Genomic DNA, 24,540 nt, shown 5'->3' on the forward strand with positions numbered 1-24,540 from the left:
ACTGACTGTTTTTCTTACATGAATGCACATGCCCACTTTATAACATCACGAAAATCTCAGACACATTTCAGGTAAACACCAGCAAGAAATTTAAACAATTTCTCTTTTGTAATGTTGGCATTTGAGAGAAAGGCACTTTCACACTATAGAGAAATCTATGTTGTATTTTACAATAATACAAACCATTGACATGATGAATTAATTAACATCAATACATGTAAAACAAACAGGCACTGTTTGTGTAGTAATAAAACTGCATTAAACTTTCATTGAGGTCATGTAAGTAATTTGGTAGACAGTGATATAACTGCCATGAAGTGAAATCTACATGTTTTTTTTTTTGCTTGTTTTTTTTTTGTTATGCATCCTTCAAATATATGTAAATATCAAAAATGATTTCCCTGTCTTGGGATGTGCTCCTAAACTTAAAAAATAAAACTAAAAAAAGAATCTCAAGTTACCTTTAATTTATTAAAATACACAGCTTAAGTTAATATGCATATAAACATACACTGGATTTATAAATCAAATAGTTTTGTAAGAATGTAAAAATGTGATGCTTCAACTGTTTAAGACGAGTCATTTTGATTTGGTGAAGACAAAACATCCAACCCTGCCAGAATTACTCATCGTTCATAGCAATCTAAATTCATCACTCTAAACAAGCATTTTTTATGTATGAGATAAAAGACGCATCTATCTAAAACACTCCTGGAGGGATGGATGTAGTGTATATTTAACCCTCGTTAAGAACTAACTGTATGGTTTTACAGTATACTGCTGTCTGGTGATCTGAGCGTTGTGTCGATTACTCGACCTTTTGAAGTGAGGTGTAGTATTCGACCAAAACCTTCCAGGCCTTGGGGGCCATGAAACCATCAGGAGGGTTCTCTCCGCTCCGAGCCAAGTTCCTCATCTTTGTTCCAGAGATGAACTCAAACTCAGCATGTCTAAGAGACGGGGCAGTATGGGGAGAGGTGATTAGAAGTGTTGTGAAATCTTGCAATAGGACAATATTTACAAATTATACAGTCTGATGAGGCCACGATTACACCTGCACAGAAATACCAAAAGGTGGATAAAAACACACTGAATCTACAAGGTAGAGATTCACAAATTAAACTGTGTGAGTGAGCTGTCTTCTATTCATTCTACTATCTGTTTTCAGTGTCAACAGCATAGGACGTGGGGTCATAGGTGATTCACATTTTCATTAAATCCATGTTTTGGTTTAAAGGATTTGGGCCTATAAATGTGTGTAGGAGGCTGTTATGTAACGCTGTATCAGAATTTCACAGCAAGTCTAAAAAAATGTGGTGACACATTCTAATTTAAGAAAATCACACCTAAAGTAGCAGCACGTATGATCTACTGCACTTTGTCCTTTTTATTTGTTCCAGTTTTTGCCTACTTGCACTTAGAGGGGACAAGAATCACGATATATTAAAACCTCTGCATTAAAAATCTGCAAATCTTTCTTCACTCACCGCTCTGTGTCGTAAAAGTCCATAGCCTTCTTAGTCTTGCTGTAGGCAGCTACTCTGAAGGGAATGATCTCCACAGAGGTGAGGCCCGGCGCCATGGTGAGGACCTTGCCTCCGTGGGTGGGGTCATACAGGTCCTGTTTAGTCTCTGGGTGAGGCAAGCCTGCAGGATCCCGGCCAACAATGTAAAAGTTTGCTCCCGCGATCATTCTGGCTCTACAGTGCCACTGCACCTGTTGAGAAATTGGAAGACAGGCGGGTTAATATTCAATCGCACATAAATATAATGGGTAAACTGCTGAACAGTTAACTTATAACTGACTTTATAATCAGCTACTGCAACACTGTGAAGATTCTCAGTCATCCAGGTCATGGCTATCTGAGAAAGGTTTCATCAAGGGCAGCTGGACTTGGTTGTACTTGAAGACGTTTCACCTCTCATCCAAGAGGTTTCTTTAGAGCGCCAGAACTGAACTCAAGAAGCCTTTCTGAAGAATCTACAACCAAGTCCAGTTGCACTCGATTAAACCTTTCTTGGACTGCTGTAACAGTGTTCCTCACCTCTGTGGGTCCAGCATACATCATAGGTGAGGGGAAGATGGCAACAACGGTGTTGGCTGGGTCCAGGATGCCCTCCTCCAAGACAGCAGCATGCTGCTTCATCCGCCAGTCCAGAGGCACGTCATCATCTTTGGTCCAGCCTCCGAGCGGGTGCAGTAGGAGGACTGGATTCTTGTAGCCTCGCTCCAGCAGACGGCGCTTGGTGTCCTGCATAAGCAGGGCGTGACCGTTGTGGACAGGGTTACGCAGTTGGAATGCAAATACAGCATCTAAGGAGGACAACATGGAGGAGTACAAAATGAAGTTCACATAACAAGAGTGTTTGTTGTACTAGCAGCAGTTATTACAGTATTTGAGCTGTTGAACTTCATGACTTGTGCAGTCCAAAATGTGTGAAGGATACTGTGGATTTTAAGAGCTGTCACAGCAAACATGCTCATCATGCCTTGGACTTTGTTTCATAAATTTGTCATCAAAATTGCTTGTGGTTGGTGGTGAAGTCTGTTGATATTCTATATTTTTTCTTACTGTCAGAAAATCCTACGATAAGACAAAAACCAACAATGAATCGATCTTGTTAACAAGTATTATCTGTGTAGACAAAACTCGGCATAACTTATTTCTCTCATTGAGCTCCAGTGTGTCCAAAAACTATTAAAAATTCATCAGTGTTGCACAGTGTTGCACTGGGTGGCATCATTTCCACAAAAATGAGCATTATTTTGTGTCAATCTCGCATATACTGTCCTAAATATCCATGGTCATAGCAAATCTGCAGCAGAAAATAGTCCCCAACGAATGCACTACTTTCTTGTTTAAGTAATGTTTGCTACAAACTACGGTGCCTGGCTATTGTAGGTAATCAGTTAACCTGTTTTACCAGTGAAAATATATACCTTTGAACCGTTTCAAAAAGGTTTGGTACCTTCGTAAAAACAAAGGCACTTGAGGTCACAGACCAGCTTGGGAGGTTGGAAAGTATAGAGAGGCGGACATTGTTGGTTTTGGACTTTTCACAGGGTTTGTTAACAGTAAGAAAACATAGAATATTGTCAGCATAATCCATTGATGCACATGCTTGCGCCAGTACCAAAACTCAGGATAGGAACACAGACCAGCAAAGAATAATGAAAAACCAAAATATATGACCAAAATACACACTGCATTGTAGTGTGGATAAATAAAGGACGCAATCTTGAGCACAGCATTCATATCAAAGTGAGTGAGAATAATAAATAAAAGGTGATCACATTTCATTGTTCTTTACTTTTCAGAAAGATACGGTTCTGTATGTCTCCACTGATCACCCAGCACAAATCACAAACATCGCCATCCAGCTTTGAATTTACCATTTTATTTTTTTCAGCTGGTCCTTTGTCAAGGTCTTCTGAAAGACAAAGGGTGCACTGCTAAATACATTGTTTATTTACTTTCTGCCTCGCTGCCATGGATATTTTATTTATAGAATGGTATCAATCAAAAGAGTCACATTGGTAACTACTTAAAACAAATCGTACAGCACTTTGTGTTTCCTAATTGTTACTGTGGTGTTGAGTAATTTAGATTTTCTAACCTGCTTTCATGTCTTTGAACCTCTGCCTCAGCTCCTGTGGAGTCAGGCGGTACTGGTCAAGTCCATCATTCCATTTGATTCGCTCCAGCACCTCAAGGTCACCACCCACCAGCCAATCACCTCCCTCCATAACCATCTGCACAAGGTGATAAACAGAGAATACCAGTTATTTTTCCACTGATTCAAACATTTACTTGTAACCGCTATTAGGATTAAACTTCATTGCCCTTGAACTGGCTTTAATAATGTAATATTTTTCACGGGCTTGATGTATCATGAAGTTCAGTGTTGACACGTCTTGCTGCTGGCAGTGCAATCATGTGGCAGACACTGAAATGAAAACTGTGTGTGTTGAAGACATCTGGTGAATGCCTTCTTACCTTAATGTACGGGTGCTGTGGACAAGTGGTGCCCCACTGTCTGGCACAACGTTCCTCCTTGCGGTGTACATAGAACTCTGGGTTCCTGAGAATAGCCACACGTGAACCCTGGTACTCCAGAGCTACAGCTGCACAGCCGTCTAGCTCCTGCTTGGTCTCAGTGCTAATGGGCAGGACGATGGGAACAGACAAGTTGATGGCCCCACCTGAGACACAAGAGGATGCAGTGAGCTCAACCACTAAACTGGGGCAAATGACAGCAATGGTTTGTTTTTGTCTTCAGAACATCAACATCAACTGCAGGAAGTCTTTATTATTAAATGTGGTCTGTTTGTTTGTCATGGACCTTTTCAATGGAATATCATGAAAATTAATGAATCATTCATACTTTCATTTATTTATACACATTTTGTCTTATTTCAGAATAAACTGGATAATGATTTAAAAAAAATGTCTACAATAATAGTTAAACGTGACTTTGCTTCCCATATTGAAAGGGAGCATGGGCTGATGTTGCCTTGTAAGCCACGGTGGTGTAGACAAAATGTCCTTTATAAGAGTAAATGTGTCTGTGCAGTTGTCTCTTACCATCCAGCAGGTTGCCAAAGTGCAAGACCTGGAGGAACTCTCTCTCTCTCATGAAGCCCTTCAGAGGGCTAGCCCAGCCCTCTGCCAAAACCTGCACCCACTGTAGATCCAACTGTGGACAAATAATAGTTATTCATTATCAACAATCTGAAAAGAAGATGATACTGACAATATTTAACATATATTTCCACTTGAGGTCGAGCTGTGAATTTAACTGCATTAATGCGATTCAGTGAATTGTAAATGTTGACACAATAATTAACAAGTCTGTAATCACGCTATGAATGAAAGAATCGGTGAACTATAGGAGTAAGAACAGTGGACAGTTGGAAAACAGGGACAGCAAATGAACTGATTGCTTTTAAACTCACATACTAGTTATTGACCTTCAGTGCCTAACCATATAAAAGCCTCATTGTGCTTTGTTTGAACAAGACATTGCTCCTGACGCATTTATGATCAGTATATTAATTTCACTCCATACTCACTGCCTCGTGTAATCTCTTTATAATTAATTTTTACCCATGCTTAACAAATAATCAAGTTCACTGAACTTTCTTTCATCTTTATTTCCAGTTTTAGAAATTGGATTAACAATCCCAATGACACAGTTTGACACAGAGTTTGTGACATTGATTATATTATCAGGTATTAGAGTGGCATCTTGCTCTACATAAAAATGCTTAATAAAAACCCAAACATCTATTCCCTGTTTGGTACAAATCCTCATCCACCTACTGGGAACTAACCTGAACAGTGGTTTGATAAGAGAGTCCTGTTGGTGCGCGTTTCAGTTTTTCAAGCACACCACTGCATGCCTGGCAGGCTTTTATGTCTTTATTAGTGCCCAGGGAAGCCAGAGCAGTTCATTAGTACACAGGGTCCAAACAGTGGAGCATGTTTATGGGCTCATCATGAGCAGCTCTCTGCCATGTCCAGTATTGACCCTCTTGTCCATTTGTGGTGTGATTAAAAAAAAAAAAAAACAGGCCTATATACTGGAGCGGTGGGTTACCTTGGTGATGCTGATGGTGGGAAGCGTGTTTGCGTCAGCCACAGCAAGATTCAGTTTGTTCTCCGGAACAAAGAGTTCATTCACCTCTTCTATGATCTCGCTTGGTACAATGTTCTATATTCATGGGGAAAGAAGGAATATGAATCTGACCGTTCATTTTTCAATGAATCAATTAATCGTTTGGTCTATAACATGTCAAAAAAAGTGAAAAATACCTATCACAATTTCCCAGAGGCCAAAGTCACACCTTCAAATTGCTTGTTTTGTCCAACTAACATGTTCAAAACCTTAAGATTCTCCATTGAGTGTCATTTTGTGACAAAGAAAAGCTTGGATGAAACATTTATGTGACAAGCAACAGTAACTCCGGTGTCACTTCATTTACTTTTGTTAATTTGTCCTCCAGAGTAGTGCTAGTTTCCCACCCTTCCAAGTTTATTGCATTTACCAGTTGCCCCAGATCTAAATCAGTCACTATTAAAAGATGAGGAAAAAACAGCCTAGGTGTGAGTGATGGAGTCGGAACAGACTGAGGCCTCTGTTGTCCTCCTTCTGTTTACTTTAGAAAATCATTTCACATACCCATTATGTTGACACAGCATTGTTTTATTCAAAGTTAAGTCACCTGTGCCTCAGTGGCAAGGCTGTAAAAAGCTGATGTGATTAAACTTTACTTTATCAGCAACTTTGATCTCAGCAAAGCTTAGGCCTTGGCAGCAGAAGTTTACTTGTTGTCCTTCAAATGTATCTGGATTACTTGTATGTAGGTCCTATGAATAGTACTATAATTTTATAAGCTAGGGTCAGGGTTACACTTGTCTTTCCAGTTTGACTTTTGCGATACGTTGTGATCATCAATCATCAATAAAAATGTGATCCCAGTGATGTGTCAACATTGGACCCTGTAATGTGAACTCTGTGTCTGTATCTGTGACCGCATAAATTCTAGCGAGAAGAGAACCGTGCAAGACCTTTTTTTTTTCTCATCTGTGAAAGGTGAACATTGCTGCAAGAACAGCAATTTTAGTTTGATATCATACATTTTATAGTGTCAATAAACTCACCAAGCATTTTAATAGGAACACCAGTACACCTGCCAATTCATTACAGTGTCTGGTTTCATGAACATGACACTGAGCTCAGTGAACTTCAGTGACCTTCCCACATCTGAATCCAGTAGAACACCTTGGGGATGTGTTAGAACAGGGGATTGGCAGCATGAATGTGCAGCTGACAAATCTGCAGAGATGATGTGGTGCATCATCTTGTCAACAAGAACCAGAATCTCAAAGGAACGTTTACAACATCTTGTGGAAACCATTCTACGAAAGACTGAAGCTATTTCCGGAGCAGAGGGAGGTCCCACCCAGTATGAGTATGGAGTTCCGAGTAAAGGGTTCTGTAAATGTATGTGTTAATTACTTTTTCTCAGGTGATTTTTTTTTTTTTGCTGCAACAACCTTCTATCTCCACTGTGATCAATGTTCCCTGGCTGTTGCTACTTCTCACAAGCTTCTCCCCTTTCACCTGAAAGTCTTCTTCAGTACAGTGAAGAAAATCTGGACAACTTTTGAGGGTTTGTTCAACTGTCTACAGCAGAGAAATCTCAATTTCTTGTCTGTTACACCCACCTGGTCCCTGAGCAGCTCCAAAACTTGTTGGAGGCATTCGTTCACGGAGAGCTCTCCAGTTTTCAGTACAAGCTCTGGCACCTCAGGACGCTCATAATCTGAATCAATCCCAGTGAAACCTGACAATAAATATAAAACCATAAAAATATGTCAACTAAAATCTCATAACCACTTATATTCCAATTTTTAGTTGTAGAAGGCATAATATAACCACAGCATGAAGAGAACTGCAATGTAGTTGTAAAAAGGGTTTGGCATTTCTTGAATAACTCACAGAACAGTAGCATGCTAACCACTGGGAGAAAATTTTTTCTGAGTTGAATACTGTCACACAGACCTTTAATCTCTCCAGCACGAGCCTTCTTGTAAAGTCCTTTTACATCTCTTCTCTCGCACACCTCAAGAGGAGCATGGATGAACACCTCGAAAAATGGTAGCCCGGAACTCGCATGGATCTTCCTCGCCTCAACACGGTCCTGTGGAAGAAAATAGCACATATGGTTTGTTTAAATACAGTTTCAAGCGTTGCAATGTATTCTAGACTGATGATACTCTTAATTTTGGATGTCTCGTACCCTCCTTCATCAGATAATATGTTTTAGCTATTTAAATGAACTGATATAAACCATCACAACTGTAACTATTACTGTTTTCTGACCTTGGCGAAAGGAGAGATGAAACTGGTGATGCAAACAAGCCCAGCGTCTGCAAACAGCTTGGCCACCTCAGCAACACGACGGATGTTTTCTTCACGGTCTTCGGAAGAGAAGCCCAGATTCTTGTTCAGCCCATGGCGAATGTTGTCTCCGTCCAATGAGTAGCAAGGGATAGCATGGGACACGAGGTACTCTTCCAAGGCAAAACTGATGGTAGTCTTCCCGGCACCAGACAAACCTAGTGGGAAAATTGTAATAAGACATATCAGCATGATGGTGGGCTGAATGAGGCACTGTGTTTAAAACAGTTCATAACAGATAAAATTTTATCCATTGTATGGTTCCTGTGTGGTATAGGAATGAACCACTTCAAGGCCAATAGGTGGAGACTGTAAAGATTTACCAGTGAGCCATATGGTACAGCCTCTGAAGCCTCCCCTGGTGCCCACAACCTGCCCTCTCTTGCTCCGGCTGACATGGTGGGCCTGGTACACCACATTGGTTGACCTGTTGAGATCCTGAAGCAGAGGAACGCAGGTTCAAACAGAAGCAAAATGAGGTGGTTCTGTGGAATTACTAATGATACAGATAGCCTGATATAGAAAACCAGCAAACAGTAACTGCGTAGTTGTAGTAAGCACTGTGCTACATCTAAATGTATTCAGCTCAGGTGATGTTATCAATGTTATGCAACACACACAACCCACATCCTGCTTGTCTGTTCTGCTTAGTCTTTCAAATCTGGTAACATCTGTAGGCTAATTGTTAGCGATGACTCAGAAAAAGTGCAGACACAGAAGCTTCAGACCTGACGCCATTTGACTTAACAAGACTCACGGCTGTGTCATGCAAACTCACATGTTGTCAGACTTAACATAGCAAATAGAACTAAGTTTAGCATAGCATTACTGGTCCTGCATGACTATGTGGACCAGGCTGTGGATGAATGGGGCTACTTTGACTTCTAGAGGGGAGGGGTAGAGGAGGGAGGCATGGAGGGGATGAAGGGAGGGAGAGGACTGACTGGACAATGTGTCCAGTGTGCTGCCTGCAGCCAAGCGATGATGTGGCAGTGCTCGTGCCCACACGTTCGCCCTCTGCGCCCACTCTCCCTCTTTTCCTACACCCATCCCATGGCTTCACTTTTTGCATATTCATCCCCCCTCCTCCTCATTCTTCTCACTATCACCTTTTGCCTACAACCTGTCTTTCATATCTCCAACCAGTGTTACAGCAGCTCAGCATACTAGACCCTGCTCTTTGATCTCACCGGGTTTTGTTGCTGGTACTAAAAAAATAAGAATCACATCAAATATGACTCTTTAATGAGGTGAAAAGTTTGACATGAAGTGTGCTGTTCTATAACTAAAGTGTGACATTCAGTACTGCAAAAGGATGTAAATGTATACTGCTCCCCTGACCCCTGACATTAAGGGACACTACAAAATATACTTTACGCTCTAATGATGAATATTATGTTCTCCAAATGACACCCAGCCTGCAGATTGTGCATGTACACACCCACATTATGTCGATGAGCTGTGGACAAACAGCACTATTCTTCAAAACATAGGAGACACCGTCTCTCCTTCCATCACAGACTCCCACTGGCAACACACTGCTCCTTATCCTCCCCCTCTTCCTTTAAACACTCATGGGAACATGATGTATTTTTTGGCCAAGACCCTCCTTTTTAGACATGCCTTTATCCAAAACCAATACTTCACTTCATACCAGTAATCTTATTTCATTTTAATCCATTTCCTTAAAAAAAAAACCTCTTTGCTCACTTCATTTCCTTTGCTTTTACAATCAATTGCCCCGCTGAATTCCTGTGAAAGAAATGTGCTATAAATTCTTGTTTTCATTCATCTGGAAGACCTTATGCAACAATTTCTTCTTGCTCCCACTTCAGCCTGCATCTTCTTTCTGAGGAAATCACAACAGATAAAGCTATGATAATGCAGCATTATGAAATTTCTCAACTGATCGAACACAGGCAAAAACTGAAATAGTCAAGGAATGCTGTCAAAATAACACTAACGCTTTGGGTAACTACACAACTCACACAACAGTATGGATTAAATCACAGCTGATTTTATGGCTCAAATAATCTTTTTTGACCATAAAATGTGAGAAACCTGTGAAAAATGCCAAGTTGAAATTGATCATTGTCCAATCAGAGTCCCACACCTTGATTGGTGTATGAACTTTTTGGGAGACTTGGCTTGAATCTCTGCTGATATACATATCATTTTTTTTTTGGGATAACAGCACATATGTTCTCTAAGTTAGCAGCATTCCTGTACAGCATCAGCCTGCCATCTCACAGTGGCCTCTTTCTCCCCCTCACAAGACACCCAATGTTATGAATGGGCCAAACATACGTGGATACGTTGGCACACAACAACCAGCCTATTCAGAGTCAAGGCATGTCTGCAACCATCACACCTGGCTGTACGGTTAAGAGGCACAAAACTGAACACAGCGTTGTAGACGGGCGAGCTTTAAAGCAACGATCCAAGGTGACTTTGAAGGAAAAAGTCATCTGTTGTATCTACTTTTCGCTGCTTTTTTTCTGAGCGACCATGGTAAGACTAACGCCAAGTACTTCACATTAAAGCAGACAGTTGTGTATTAATAAGACACTTATTTGACACACACCTTGGAAGACTTTTAACTACATCTAGGACGCTGGCGACTCAGTCACATACACTTCGCTGCACTCTTGACACCTCTCTCCCTCTCTCTCTCCCCCTCTCTCTCTCCCTGTTATCTCCACATCCACTTACCGTACGAAGCTTTTTCACTCCGGACATTTCGCACGACTGTAACACCGCCGACAGATTGCTAAACACCGGGCTTCACACACACACATACACGGGCCTGGGTGGTGTGGGAGTCTGCCGCTCGCTCGAGTTGTAACCTCCAAACTTTTGGCTGCGGTAATCGAAGAAGGCGAAGGGCTTTTAAAAGGGACTTCCAAGACACGTAGCATTCCGCTGGGCCAGCCTCAAGCCCTCCTCCTCCTCCTCCGACGTCCAGAAATCTGCATAATTTGCTGGATACCAGCCAATACTCAAGCAGAGCGACATGACTGGGCTGAGCACCGAAACCGGCAGGACTGGGTCTGAGGTTGTGCGTAACATACTAATAGCATCAATAATAATTTTTCCCATCTCGTGTTAATCTGGCTTTTGTCACTGGATAATATCACACCCAGCTCAGGTTACAACTAAATGTCTCTTTCGTACCGGAGTGATGCTTAAAAAAAAGAAAAAGAAAAACACTAGCTAGCCTCAAATAACCGACCTACGTTAGTAGGATAAAGTTAACGGTAACTTTCCAGCTAGTAAACGTCAGTTACGCAAACTGAGTTCTACCGAAGCCAGATTGCAGGAAGTTTACGTTGCCGTATTCTGGCTGGAAGTGTTCCCATTCGCTTGAAGTTGTTTAGGAGAAGTTACAAAGTGCTTCGCGCAAAGTGAAGTAACCTAGCTTTACACTGAGCCAGACCACGTAAATATGTAAGAAATCCGCCCAAAATATAGAGTTAAACGTACTCGGCGTTAACAATGAGACGATTACTCTAATCGGTTAACTATCAGACAGGTACATTTTAACGTAAAAGTTTTACGTTTTACAGTTGATTATCCATATTAGATATAATGATGTGTCTTTGTGTCTCAAACACAGTCATTCAGTGTGTCGCCTACATTTCATTGTCATTTTACAGATAAAAAAATACCTCTTAAGTGTTGGTGAGTATAATTTATTGCTGTCCAAACCTAGGTGTCACATCAGACCCACGCCAACATCATCTCTCTATGTAAAATAACACTCACTAATAAGTTATCAGGGGTTTAATAGTAGTAATAGTAGCTTCATAGTTGGTTAGTAAATCATTAGGTTTATGCAGTAGATATTGGCCATTCATAAGAATAACTTCTGGACTGCCAGGTTGTGGAAAAGTCCTTTGCCACGTGTATTTGGTAATCAGCCTGAAAAGGCAAAAGGCACAAATCTATAAAGAATTAGTAAATGATTAACCATTAATGAAACTATTAGTTACAACTGATAACCCTGTACAAAGGGTGCCTTATTAGAAAGTGGTACTCAAAATAGTATAAGACTTTATAAATTATACTTATTAATAAGTTTTAAGGACAGCTATGATGTAGGCCATTCTCTTAATGCAGAACTATTTAACTGCAAACACATCTAAATTACTTGGCAAACTGTAGAAGGTGCAGATAGTTGTATAAGTTGTATAAGGGAAGGAAGAAAAAGAAATTCAAAATAAAATTTAAAAAATTTAAATTAAAATTCAAAGAAATGTGTGTGTGTGTGACTCACAATCGTGAAGAATGTGTAATGTAATCCCACCAGTTTTCTTGACATACATACTGACCACAGTCTTGAAATGGCAGCAGACATCATTTCACTAACTGTTTCAGTGCTTCTTGAAAAATGGGAGAACAGCACAGTGATGAATACAGATATCTAAAATTCTTATGCAGAACATAAAATCTGAACACTGCAAAAATAAAGTCTTTAATTCTCTATATTATGCAAAAATGGAAATAACCATTGCAATATAGCAGTAGGAATACTGTAATGGTAGAGGTGAACTTGAAAGTAAATTTCTAGGCTTCAGAGTCACCAAATCTGCCTTGTCTCAGGCATGAGACAAAGGGAGCATAAAGAGCTTCTGTGTAGATTCCGTCAGATAAAAAGTCAAGCCAAAAAGTGATATGTTCATGATTTACACAGGAGAAGCATTAAGACTAAGATGCTCCCATTAAGAACATAATTTTCTCTCCATTTTGTGACTAAAACACAATAAAGCTATTATAACGTCTTCCTTTCCAGAATCCACCTTGTCTGCCTAAGCTTCAGCAGGATGCTTGAACAGCTGACACTCATTCTCAAAGTCACAGCCTTGGAGCAGTTCCCTGTAGTGCTCTCTGACATCTTGATAGAGCGGCATGGAGGCCTGCTGGTTAGTTAAACCGGGGAACGTCACAGGCTTCTCGTTGAGCAGTGGCTGCAGTCTCAGGTCGCCTTCCCCACAGTCGTACAGCACCAGGAGCAAATTAGCCGCGTAGGGCAACATGTGGCTGGTGCGGAAGGTGCGTTTGGTCTGTGAGGCGTAGTTGGTCGATGTCAGTGCATCGCTGTCCTTGAAGAAGCCCAGCAGGGTAAGCAGTGGCAGGAGGGTCTCTGCATGGCCGACCTGGACTGTTACGGCTTCAGTCACCTGCTGACCAGATCTGACATACAGCATTTACAGTATCAGTCTCGGGTCTAAAGCAGAATGAGCTCTGTTTGAAAAATGTCAAGAAGTGCCAAGTAGCTAAGGGACATGGCAAGTCTTTAACTATGTTATAAGGTTAATAAATACAGAGATACTGGAAAATTATTTGTGACTGGACCCATGACATTGTGTTCCTGTGTGCGTGTGTTGGGGGGTGGGGGGTTACTGTATGAGGGGCTTCTGTCAGTTTAAATTTGCCAGGAGGCCTTACCCTCCGGTTAACCTCCATGGCCACTAGAACCTGTTAGTGCCAGTTATCAGCACCAGTGATGGACACAGACCCAAGTGCATATCATGGCATAAAATGGCTTGGTAATTAGGACAGCGACTACTGATTATTGTCATCATAGATTAATCTGTCAGTTACTTTCTCAATAGTCTATGAAATGTCATAATTGTTAGTGATTACTTGATAATTTCATCTGTATTAGTGAACAATTGACTAGAGTAAGACACGTGGTGTCTCATTCTGTTTCCCTGTGTCTTACCATGCAGTGATTTAAAGGATATGACTGGTGATACTGTATATTTTTCTTACTGTGGACAAATCCCATGAAAAGACATAAACAGGCAACAACTTGATCTTACTAACAAGTGTTGTCTGTGTATCCAAAGCCTGACATGGCTTATTCCATAGACCTGCACTGTTATTCAAAAAACATCAGTGAGCCGCACCATTGTTCTGTCTGACATGTTCCTTCATTATGATGGGCGTGAACATGTACACTGTAGTTTATTTTGAGTCTATTCCACATGTATCTTCCTACTGCAGTAAATACTTGCTGTCACACAAAATGTGTATTAATCCACAGCTGAAAATAGTCCCCAATAAACTCCCAGCAAAGTTTAAGTCTTTTGTTGGAGCTAGTGTTCTTGGGCCTTAGAGCTAAAGACTGGGTAAAGATGTTGGAAAATACTGAGAAATACTCCAAGGCGTTGTTGGTTTTGGCCTTCTTGTAGGATTTGTTGACAGTTAGAAAAATACAGAATAACAACACTATTTGTTTTTATGTACCCAAGAACATTTTAATTTTTACTCACCGGTTCTCGTTAGCTGCTTTGTCCAGTCGACTGAACACATCATGGAAGAGAATGCAGCTTGACTTACTGTTAATGTCATAACCATAACCTCTTTTCCAGAACTGCTTCAGATCATTTGCGTACTCCAAAACCTGTTGAACCATAGAGGACAAATCATTTTTTTTGTCTGGGTGAGGAGTGGGCTCTATGTGAAGAAAGCTCTCTCGTCTCATGCAAGGTAACATTTCAGGCTCTCTGAGTGCTAGGTCAGGTTGTAACACAAGACACAAAACACTCTTTGTGACATGGATAATGCCATACAGTTTCTCAGTGAATGAATACTGGGGCAAAGCAGAGAATGACTTACTTACTGCTGGTCTCTAAAACAAGTAGCTAAGGCAGAAGTATTTCTTTAACTTAGTAATGCAAAACATGTATACAAAACTTTATAGGGAAGTTAATTTGCAGCCCCTTTCCAGCTTTGACTTTTAAATTCAGGTATAAGAAACAAACAAACAAATAGATTTAACATATTCAAAAATTTGACTACTAAAGTGGCATTTCTTGTCCCATGATTTTCTAAGACTGATGATGCTGAATACTTCTAACATGTTTACGTAAACTGATGATAATAAATTAATAGCAAGATTTAGATTTAAAAAAGGCCTGTAAATGAATCAAACTGACACAATCTATAGGTGGAAACAACAAAAAACAATAAAGCAAAGTGTCTCCTTGTGCAGGAAAGCATCTTATTCATCCCCATAGTGAGAAATGATTAACAGTGGTCAGGTTACTGACCCACAAACATTTCCTCTAGCCCTTATAATGAAATCTTACTTGAGTGCTTTCAAAGCTGAATAAACAGACATTTGATAGCACAGAAACATTAAATATACAATGATTAAATAGCTAAGGTCTGTACCTGTGCATCAATCTCATCAAAGAGCTGACACCAGGGGGAGTTCACGGTCTTGATGGCAAACTCATAAGCACATAAGTAAAAGGCAGCTTCAGCCATATCTGTAGGAGAAAGGTTGAAATAAAATGTTAATATACACAGACCAGGCAGCCTCTAAAACAAACACAGATGAAAGCACTGCAAAAATTACGCAATTAAACCTAAAATCTAAACACCATGGTGTGTACTGTTTTTACTGCACTGAGTGAACACAGACTAAAGGTCAGTAAATTTCTAACTTGGTGCAGGAGCTTTGATATTTTCATATCAGGAAACAGCTCCACCTAGTGCACAGATACTCACTGTGAAATATGACCAATGAGATGTTTGACATGCTAAAAAAAAAAAATATTGCTAATGCTTTATTTTACTAGTCTTTTCATTTTCTATAATTTCTTAGAAATTTCATTTTATGCTACTTTCTACTTCTGCTCCACTAAATTTATATGGCAGCTGTAGTTGCCTTGTAGATCAAGGGTTCATTGAAAAAAATGTAATAGCCCAAATATTACAGTAAATGGTGCTTACACATCAATAGTTTGGTTATGATGCTCCTAAAATATACTGTACAATGATATAACACCAAAACTGGATTACTCACCAGGTTTTTGTTTGTTTTTATTTGATGATGACACTCCACCACTAAACCACGATATCAACTGGGTCCTGCATGGTTATGTAATTCTGTGGTCCTGACTTTATACACTGTTATAATTATACCATATGAAGTTAATTTAGTTTACTTTTGCACACACAAACCTAACTACGAACATAAAAAAAAAACTGTGGTCAGGTTATTTGTATAGGAGTACTGGTGGGTTAGTGCGAAACATAATGAAGCCCCTATTTATAGTATAGTGTGCTGTGTACACAATTGGAACTTGAAAAAAACAAGGGCCCAACACCCAGAGCCCGCAAGCAGGTTAACACACTCACAAGGGTATTATTTCTTTGTGAGTACTTTCACATCTGGTACTTTTAAATACATTTAGCTGTGTCTAATATTTTGAACTCTGACTGAGTGCTTTACAATGTTGTAGTTGGTATTTTACTTAAATAAAGGGTATGAATACTTCCTCTGCCACTGACCATCTGTGATTGTATTGTAGGGGACTTCGAGACGGTCTGCAAGCTTCTCCTGGACCCTCCTCATCTCTGGTCCCTCCCTGAATCTGTCCACCTCTGTCATAGCAGAAGGGTTGTTATCAACTTCCTGCAAGAACTTGGTGCACTTGTCAAAAAACCTCATGAGAGCATCGTTCACTGCGTGGTCGAACTCCTTATCTGGGTAGAGAAGAAGGAACAGATTATTGCAAATGCATCTGAATGGCAAACTGCAATGGTACCATAATTATCATGGTCTTACCTTTAATGTCCCACAGCTCTGTCAGTCCTGCCTTAAAAGACAGCGTGCTGTTGACACATCTGTGCTTTGAGCTGGTTATGAACTTGATGAGTCCACCCCGAAGCTTCTCCTCTGAAATCAACGAGGGGAACAGTTTTGACAGCCTCATGGCCAGATGCTTATGATCACTCACTCCCTTTTGGACGAGTCGGCCGTCCATGTCCTCAGTGTACCACATCGTCCACTGGGTCTGGATTTCACGCAGCCAGCTCTCTTTGCCAGAGGCGCTGTTCTTGACGAGGTCGTAAAACTTCCTCATCTTCTTGACGTTTTTGGTCGTCGGGTATCTTGTGCCGTGTCTGATGATGGCAGTCAGATGGATTTCGCGACATTTTGCGGACGGGGGCTGTAAAATAGATCTGTTTACAGCAAGTATGTCCTCTATGAGATAGGGGTTCACTTCCTCATACCTTCCTTTCGTGCTGAAATATTTGGCGATCGAAGGTATGTTGGGATTGTCCGCTGGGTTTACGTCCTTACGAAAGCACCAGGAAAAGCAGGTTATGGTGGTGAGATGAAAAACAATGATCTTCCATAAAATGATCGGCATGATGCAGGCAAATAATAGCGTGCTATATGGCCGCGTACACCCCCACCGACCAGACCCAAAACAGAGTGACGTTGTCCATGTGGGACTGTCCAACCAACCCGTTACACAGAGGCCAATCATACAATGGACTCTGAACATTGACCAAGGCTAGACTACCAAAGTGGGCGATTGCCATCATCATTTCAGCTTTAGAGCACTGTTTGGTTTCTGGGTGCCACGGGAAATAAAGAAACTGCCATGTTTAGAGTAATTAATAAGGGCCCAACAAGAGATTTATACCCTGGGCCCCCCTTGGAGATCGGTCACTTGGAGATTCTTGTTCTTGTGTACACATTTAGTTCTAAAGGGGCCTTAACAACTTCAAAGAAACTTAATAAAAGTAGTCATGTAGCACTGATTTACCCTGTAGCCAAAAAAACTCTATATTTTTCCTTAAATTTGACGAAAACTTATGGTGCATTTGGAATGACATGCATTTAGAGGCTTTAACTACAAATTGGCCTTTTAGTTTGACAGCAGTTTAGCATGTTTAAAGAAAGCCACTGTCTCAATCAAAGTTACCACTATCAAACAGATTCATAACACACTTGCCATTGTAAATCTACTCCATTGCAAGTAAAAGTGTTGCATTTAAAGACCACAAGAGTCACAAAGTAATTAATGGGAGAGGAATGAAGTAAACACTACATTTTTGTCTTACTTTTTCAAATGTGTCTCTCATTTCTGCATGAAATTAAAAACAAAAGCTACAACCTATTACAGTTATTTTAAACTGTGCCATTAGTGTAGAGGTGAAATGTCTCTTTGGTTGAGCTGCTAATAATTAACAGGTATCTGAAACATGACAGAATCCTGTCTACCTAAACTTCAGCAGGATGCTTGAACAGCTGACACTCATTCTCAAAGTCACAGCCTTGGAGCAGTTCCCTGTAGTGCTCTCTGACATCTTGATAGAGCGGCATGGAGGCCCGCTGGTCAGTTAAACCGGGGAAAGTCACAGGCTTCTCGTTGAGCAGTGGCTGCAGTCTCAGGTCGCCTTCTCCACAGTCATACAGCACCAGGAGCAAATTAGCTGCGTAGGGCAACATGTGGCTAGTGCGGAAGGAGCGCTGGGTCTGTGCGGCGTAGTTGGTTGATGTCAGTGCTTCGCTGTCCTTGAAAAAGCCCAGCAGGGTAAGCAGTGGCAGGAGGGTGTCTGCATGGCCGACCTGAACTGTCACGGCTTCCGTCACCTGCTGACCAGACCTGACATATACAGAACAGAATAAAACCATAAGAGAAAATACTAATACAAATCAGAATATGAAATCTCAAGAAATATCTGGGTTGTTAGACCCAAGTGTTTATACTGCTGTTAATTTTCAGTCTGTATGTGTGTATGGATGCATTTTAAACCTCCATACTTGTAACTCAGACACAGGACACAAACTCAGATGGATGGACAAGAAGTTATTTTATCTTTTCCACTGAAAGTTTACACCAAGGTCTTCAGCTAGCATAACCTACATTTGTATGGACTCCAGTCTTTTAAAGATCACTTACTTGTTCTGGCTGGCTGCCTTGTTCAGACGGTTGAACACATCATGAAAGAGAATGCAGCTTGACTTTCTGTTAATATCATATCCATAGCCCCTTTTCCAGAACTCCCTCAGGTCACTTGCATACTCCATAACCTGTTGGTGCAGACAGTTCAAAGGTAGCCTGTATGATGGTGGGCTTTACGCAATTTATAGCAATCTGATAGTTTTGCATTATGTGAGGTAACATTTCAGGCTGCCTGGGTTTCAGGTCAGTCTGTAACACAAGACACAAAACACTCCATTGTGAATAAACACTCCTTTGTGAATAATGCCTCCCTCCTTCCTTAGAAACAAGCAAAAGGATATCTAGATTATTTAGGGCTATCTGCTTGCTTTGTCCTGTCTGTGTTAGTTTCAGTAGTTGGTTTAGTTTCTGTATTTTTCCTGTGCCCCTGGTTGACCCAAATGGCCATCTGATCAGCTTCAGTGCCTCTCCAGTTAAAGTCAAGAGCCACTTTGTTATGACCTTGTGGCAAAATAACCTAAATCTAAATATAACCTTTGCACTATCCCTGTGAACAATAGACGTGCTGGTTCTTTTTAATCCCCTGCCTCTGTTTCTTTTTCCCTCTTTAAAGTCTTCAGGAACTTGCTTCCAATAACTTTGAACAATATTTGCTAATGTAGAAACACTTCCTATTCTACACTTGGTGATAAAGAGCCCTACAAATAAATTAACTTGTGACAGTGGAATAGAACATAAATTTGCTAGTAAATTTGCAGAGTATAGAAATTTTTGTATATTGAAACTTAGGGCTGTCTCAGAAATGTCCAATACAGGTGGAAATTGAAACTGAAGGAGCCGAATAGATTTCAGCCACCACTCATTTACAGAGTGCTGGTATTGTTCATGCTTACTCTCTGTCACGTTGTCATGACTTACTGGGACACGTAAATAGAACAGAACCATCGTTAATGTTATTTGTAGCACCTGCACTTTTTTTGCTTTGACAAAAGCCTGTGAAAAAAGTCTATCGTTCAGGAAAACATCCCCTTTGTTCTCACTGTGATAAACAATCACATAAATAAACAAACTCGAGACAAGTCGTTCACCTTTACAACCCACAGATATTTCCTGGCTAAATGTAACAAGCCATATAAACTCCATAGCTTAATTAAGAGAACAATTTGATGCCACTGCCATATATGTTTGACCACTGATGCTCTTTCACCTTTGCGTCATCCTCATCGAAGAGCTGACACCAGGGGGAGTTCACAGCCTTGATGGCAAATTCATAAGCGCACAAGTAAAATGCAGCTTCAGCCATATCTGCAGGAGAAACATTGGCATATGACAGTTAGTGGTGAAGTTACACAGGAACTGCAGCCATTTAAAAATGTGAGATGCCAGAAAAGTGACATCCTCTCAAAATAAACCGGAAAGCACTTAGAGACTGCATACTCCTCCTCAAGCACCTAAAACTATTCTGCTACCTAGAAACAATACAGCTGCTCTCAAAGTAGTTTACCTTAACCTTAAATCTGAAGCACCTTGGTGGGAATTATTTGCTTAATTCTTGTGGTTCTTTTGAAGCCTATAAAACTAATTCAATGCTATAAATGACAAGGCTCACCACAACCTAGTGCGGAGGCCTCACTACTTTCAGAAAACAGCTAAACCCAGTGTCAGTGTTTTGCACACTAGCCTCTCCAATACTTATGACTTTCTTACATTTAATTTTATGTGTAATAGCTGATGTGGATAGATAAATATAATGAATATGCACTGACTCTATAATCTTTATCAGGCACTTTGTTTACTATGCTTGGATTTAAAGAAAACACACTGAAGAATCTGGGATTACGCTTTCAAAGACCTGGGATACAATATAGTCTTGTCATTTAAAACATCCGGCATATGGGACCACTGAGAGCGTGGATCCCTGAGAGTTTTGATAAAGTCTAAATCTTTAGAGTACATGCACAAAACAGACAGTCAAAAAAAAAAAAAAAAGGTAGTCGCTCTGTAGATAAGACCATGTGTGATGAAACTGTACGGGACTCTAAGACGATCCGCGATCTTCTCCTGGACCCTCCTCATCTCTGGTCCCTGCTTGAATTTGTCCACCTCTACCACCGCTGAGGCGTTCTTATCCACTTCCTGAACAAATCTGGTGCACATGTCAAAAAACCTCATCAGAGAATCATTCACTGCATGGTCAAACTCCTTATCTGGGTACAGAAAAAGAAACAGGTTGTACTGAGAATGCATCTAAATAATAAATCCATATAGTAATAATATCATCATCCTGCTCTTACCTTTGATATCCCACAGCTCTGTCAGTCCAGCCTTAAAGGCCAACGTGCTGTTGATACACCTGTGCTTTGAGCTTGTTATGAAGTTGATGAGTCCACCTCGAAGCTTCTCCTCAGAAATCAGCGAGGGGAACAGGTTTGACAGCCTGACGGCAAGATGCTTGAGATCGTTCACACCTTTCCAGGTGAGTCGGCCGTCCATGTCTTCAGTGTACCACATCGTCCACTGGGTCTGGATTTCACGCAGCCAGGTGTCTTCACCTGAGGCATTGTGCAGGACGATGCTGTAGAGCTGCTGAATGTCCTTGATGATTTTAGTCGTCGGGTATCTTGTGCCATGTCTTATTATTGCAGTCAGATGACTCTCCTGACATTGTGCAGATGGAGGCTGTAAAATGGATCGGTTAACAGCAAGTATGTCCTTGATGAGATACAGGTTCACTTCCTCATACCTCCCTTTTGTGTTGAAATATTTGGCGATCACTGGTGAATCATCCTCAAGCATCACATTGGTAAGTAAACAACATGAGATGACAAAGAAAGGAAAGACTTTCCAAAGACAAGTCAGCATCATGCACCCAAGACGAGGCCTGAAAAGCAGCTGTCCACAAAATCTTTCTAAGCCTAAAACATCTGTGTGACAGTGCCAAAAATGAGACTGAGCAGAGTCCAGTCCAGTTTGTTTACCCTAGTTTCCTCACAGCATGTCCTAAAATGTAAAGCAAACATGTTTTGTACTTACACAATAGCCACTGACAACCTCAAAAGAAAGAATTAAAACAATGAAAAAGGAAAATGAAACCATTCACAGAAGTCCTGCCAAGCTAGATCATGTGCCATCATCCAGCTCATTCTTGTATTGAAGATATTTATTCGTTATTGGCAATGAAAAAATAGTTGTTTAAAGTTCCACTTTGACAAAAATCCTGTGATTAAGTTTTTTTTAATATCTTTAAATATCACTGTGAAGTTATGACAGTGTTGCTGGGAAGCCCTTTGTTTAATCTACTCTTGCTCTGACCACAACTTTCTGGTTTGACAACACTGTCATAGGTCTACATTACTACATTACTACTCATTATCGTGGCTCCAGTAGTTTCACCTCAGCTGCTTCCAGAGCTGGAAGGTCCAGTGTGAGAACTCATCAAGATACAGAATGATTTGGAAGCTTTTTATAAAATACGTCCCGTTCCAGAAGATTGTACAGTGTTCCGTAGGTTTATGGACCTCTCGTTTGTCATTTATTTGCCCATCCACTCTACATTATTGATGAGTCACTAAGCTGCCTATTTATCCTCTCACTTGTCTGCCAGTAATATTTCAGGTCACAAGATGCTGTCTGGTAGATATTCAATCTCATAGGATTGCACTGCATTTCACTTTAATCCATTTTTATAGGTGCTTTTCTGGCCTTACACCTCATACTGAACTCATCATATTCTACTAGTAAAAAGTCCAAAGTGTTTTACATGAGTTTCATCCTTAGACCCTATCATAAGGCGTTTGTTTATCAACATGCATTTAGGTGTTTCATGTTACTACTGTAAATGTCAAGGTGACATAAAACATATGTGAACTTCACAAGTTCGACAAAACCCCATGTGCAGATTTTGACATCATGTAAAATCCTATAGAAAGCCAAATTCTCTCAGTCACAGAGAAGACTTATTCTCAATTAAATATTGATTAGCAATGTAGTGTATCTACCCATAGAATATCCCCTAAATTACCAGGCCTGTGTCACATTGCATACGTAGATATTAGCACATACAGTTAAGATATTTCAGTTTCATTTTCTCTTCAGTATCTCATCTAGTTCTCCTGTATACTGTAATTCATGAATTACTACACTAGTATCTGTCCTTGGTTTAGTCTGCACATGAACATCAGACACTCAAAGTAAATTCTGAAATGAACATGGGAGCTGATAAAAGGGAAGCTGGATATCACAAACCTTTTGTGATAGATATAGGTGAGAAAGGAAGGTAAGAGTATAAAGGGAATTGCAGTGGTCCAGTTAGGAGAAGATACAGGCAGTGATGACCCTTGTCAGAGATTAGGGCCCCATTTACACTTGTCATTTTAAGTGTCTCATGTCCGTATAAAATCCAGATGCAGTTTAAAACACCTGTTTACATTACATCACATATATACATCTCTGTAGCCAGATCACAGGTCTGATTGCATCTTTGGATGCATTTACACCTTTTCATCATCTGGCCATGTGTCTTGGATTATTGTCCCCCGCTAATTCTTCTTGGTTGTATTAAAGCTTAGATATTTTAAATATATAATGATTACAAAGCTGGTTCAAAGGTGGGTAATGTTCATATTCAACAGTTACATTAAATGAATTTCATATTTAAAAAAAACATGTCCTATGTCTGTTTTTTAAATTACTTATGACTTGTCATTGCCAAGAACAAGAATTTCTGATTTATCATATGTTAATTGGAGAATAGTCAGTGCTGTAAAGGTCTTAGTGGCATTACACAATTTACATATAAAAGAAGCTATTACACATTGAACAGATTAAGTCCTCAGACATGAATAACATTGATCCATTGTTGATCCTTGAAGGAGTCGCATATCAGTTAAGGCTGGTAAAGTTACCCCACAGAGACGGTGAATGCTCTGTCAGACTAAACAGAAGAAAATGTACTCAGTAGGTATTCAAGATATTCAAACCCAATGATCTTATCTCATCAAGCAGTATAAGCTGATCAGTGCTACCAAAGGCAGCATGAAGGATAAGCAGAATTAGGGCAAGTATACATTAAAATGTCAAGTGCAGTTTTTGTGGACTGGTGCTTGTAAAGATTAATGTCAACTGAGAAATGTTTCATTGTGCAGCACCCAGGACTTTTTTTTAAGGTTTTTATGATAATGAATGTCCTCCCCCATCACTGCCCTACTCAAGTCAATATAATAATTTATCAACAGTGGAATTATATCATAATGATTCATCACACATTTTTTTTCAAGATATAGTTGCATACATAACTTAGAGATTTCAAGCAAATTGTGATTAAAAACTAACACAATTTACTGAGGGGTTTGCTTAACATTTATTGAGTTTTGTCTAATGTGATTTACTCAAATATGGCAAAAAAAGAAAAGGAACTGACGTTGCAAAACACATTTTTATTCATATTTAAAATTTTTATTGCACATTCAGAGCTATGTTTTTAAAGCATTGTTTACTTTAAAATATGCGGTGTGCTCGACCCTTCACCGACAGATGGCTTCAGATGAGTGAGTTAGGATTGTCTTGTGCTGCTCCAACGCTGCAATTTCTACGTAGCTGTCACCGTTGGTGCATTCAAGTGCTCCTCCTGTCTTCCAAATCCAGAAAGTAAATTGTAAAAAACGTGTCTTCGTGGGCATTCTCTTGCTAAATAACTCATTAAATTAATCGTGGCGTTGTTTAGTTGGGAAATCGAGTGTGTTGCTGCGTCCCGTCAAACACTCATTCAGACGTCTAGTCGAACGGGCGCTGTGGGTATCGTTGTCTTAACCGACGATTGTGGTGGTGCTTTGAAGGCAGCACGGTGACGATATGA

The 24,540-nt window shown here is 40.2% G+C and overlaps 3 protein-coding genes across 3 annotated transcripts; all 3 read right to left on the minus strand.

Moving 5' to 3' along the window:
- Window positions 1–288: 288 nt before the first annotated feature.
- On the minus strand, window positions 289–11,004 carry LOC121190043 (bifunctional 3'-phosphoadenosine 5'-phosphosulfate synthase 2-like). The gene is made up of 12 exons (XM_041050593.1): window positions 10,681–11,004; window positions 8,292–8,406; window positions 7,891–8,126; window positions 7,570–7,708; window positions 7,233–7,351; window positions 5,602–5,715; window positions 4,587–4,698; window positions 3,999–4,204; window positions 3,619–3,754; window positions 2,046–2,314; window positions 1,488–1,717; window positions 289–950 (listed from the first exon to the last, which is right to left on the minus strand). Exons 1-12 carry the CDS (start codon window positions 10,705–10,707, stop codon window positions 809–811), a joined length of 1,845 nt encoding a protein of 614 aa, XP_040906527.1. The 5' UTR covers window positions 10,708–11,004; the 3' UTR covers window positions 289–808.
- Window positions 11,005–11,654: 650 nt separating this feature from the next.
- Window positions 11,655–17,585, minus strand: LOC121189453 (multiple inositol polyphosphate phosphatase 1-like). The gene is made up of 5 exons (XM_041049582.1): window positions 16,553–17,585; window positions 16,276–16,470; window positions 15,151–15,248; window positions 14,247–14,377; window positions 11,655–13,161 (listed from the first exon to the last, which is right to left on the minus strand). The coding sequence occupies exons 1-5, from the start codon at window positions 17,277–17,279 to the stop codon at window positions 12,777–12,779; spliced, it is 1,536 nt and encodes a 511-aa protein (XP_040905516.1). The 5' UTR covers window positions 17,280–17,585; the 3' UTR covers window positions 11,655–12,776.
- Window positions 17,586–17,728: 143 nt separating this feature from the next.
- Window positions 17,729–21,607, minus strand: LOC121189455 (multiple inositol polyphosphate phosphatase 1-like). Its single transcript, XM_041049583.1, has 5 exons — window positions 20,981–21,607; window positions 20,699–20,893; window positions 19,894–19,991; window positions 18,684–18,814; window positions 17,729–18,386 (listed from the first exon to the last, which is right to left on the minus strand). The coding sequence occupies exons 1-5, from the start codon at window positions 21,549–21,551 to the stop codon at window positions 18,002–18,004; spliced, it is 1,380 nt and encodes a 459-aa protein (XP_040905517.1). The 5' UTR covers window positions 21,552–21,607; the 3' UTR covers window positions 17,729–18,001.
- Between the last annotated feature and the right edge of the window lie 2,933 nt (window positions 21,608–24,540).

This window comes from Toxotes jaculatrix, chromosome 11 (genome assembly GCF_017976425.1).
Source record: "Toxotes jaculatrix isolate fToxJac2 chromosome 11, fToxJac2.pri, whole genome shotgun sequence".
Lineage (NCBI taxonomy): Eukaryota > Metazoa > Chordata > Actinopteri > Toxotidae > Toxotes > Toxotes jaculatrix.

Coding starts and splice junctions, on each gene's coding strand:
- LOC121190043 (XM_041050593.1), bottom strand. CDS start 10,707: ATGTCCGGAGTGAAAAAGCTTCGTACG. Junction 5,716..7,232: donor TGGAGCTGCTCAGGGACCAG/GTGGGTGTAACA, acceptor CCATGAATATAG/AACATTGTACCAAGCGAGAT. Junction 3,755..3,998: donor CACAGCACCCGTACATTAAG/GTAAGAAGGCAT, acceptor CACCTTGTGCAG/ATGGTTATGGAGGGAGGTGA.
- LOC121189453 (XM_041049582.1), bottom strand. CDS start 17,279: ATGTTCAGAGTCCATTGTATGATTGGCCTCTGTGTAACGGGTTGGTTG. Junction 15,249..16,275: donor CTACAATACAATCACAGATG/GTCAGTGGCAGA, acceptor TTTCTCCTACAG/ATATGGCTGAAGCTGCCTTT. Junction 13,162..14,246: donor AAAGCAGCTAACGAGAACCG/GTGAGTAAAAAT, acceptor GCTGTATGTCAG/ATCTGGTCAGCAGGTGACTG.
- LOC121189455 (XM_041049583.1), bottom strand. CDS start 21,551: ATGATGCTGACTTGTCTTTGGAAAGTCTTTCCTTTCTTTGTCATCTCA. Junction 18,815..19,893: donor TCGATGAGGATGACGCAAAG/GTGAAAGAGCAT, acceptor CTGCACCAACAG/GTTATGGAGTATGCAAGTGA. Junction 18,387..18,683: donor AAGGCAGCCAGCCAGAACAA/GTAAGTGATCTT, acceptor TGTATATGTCAG/GTCTGGTCAGCAGGTGACGG.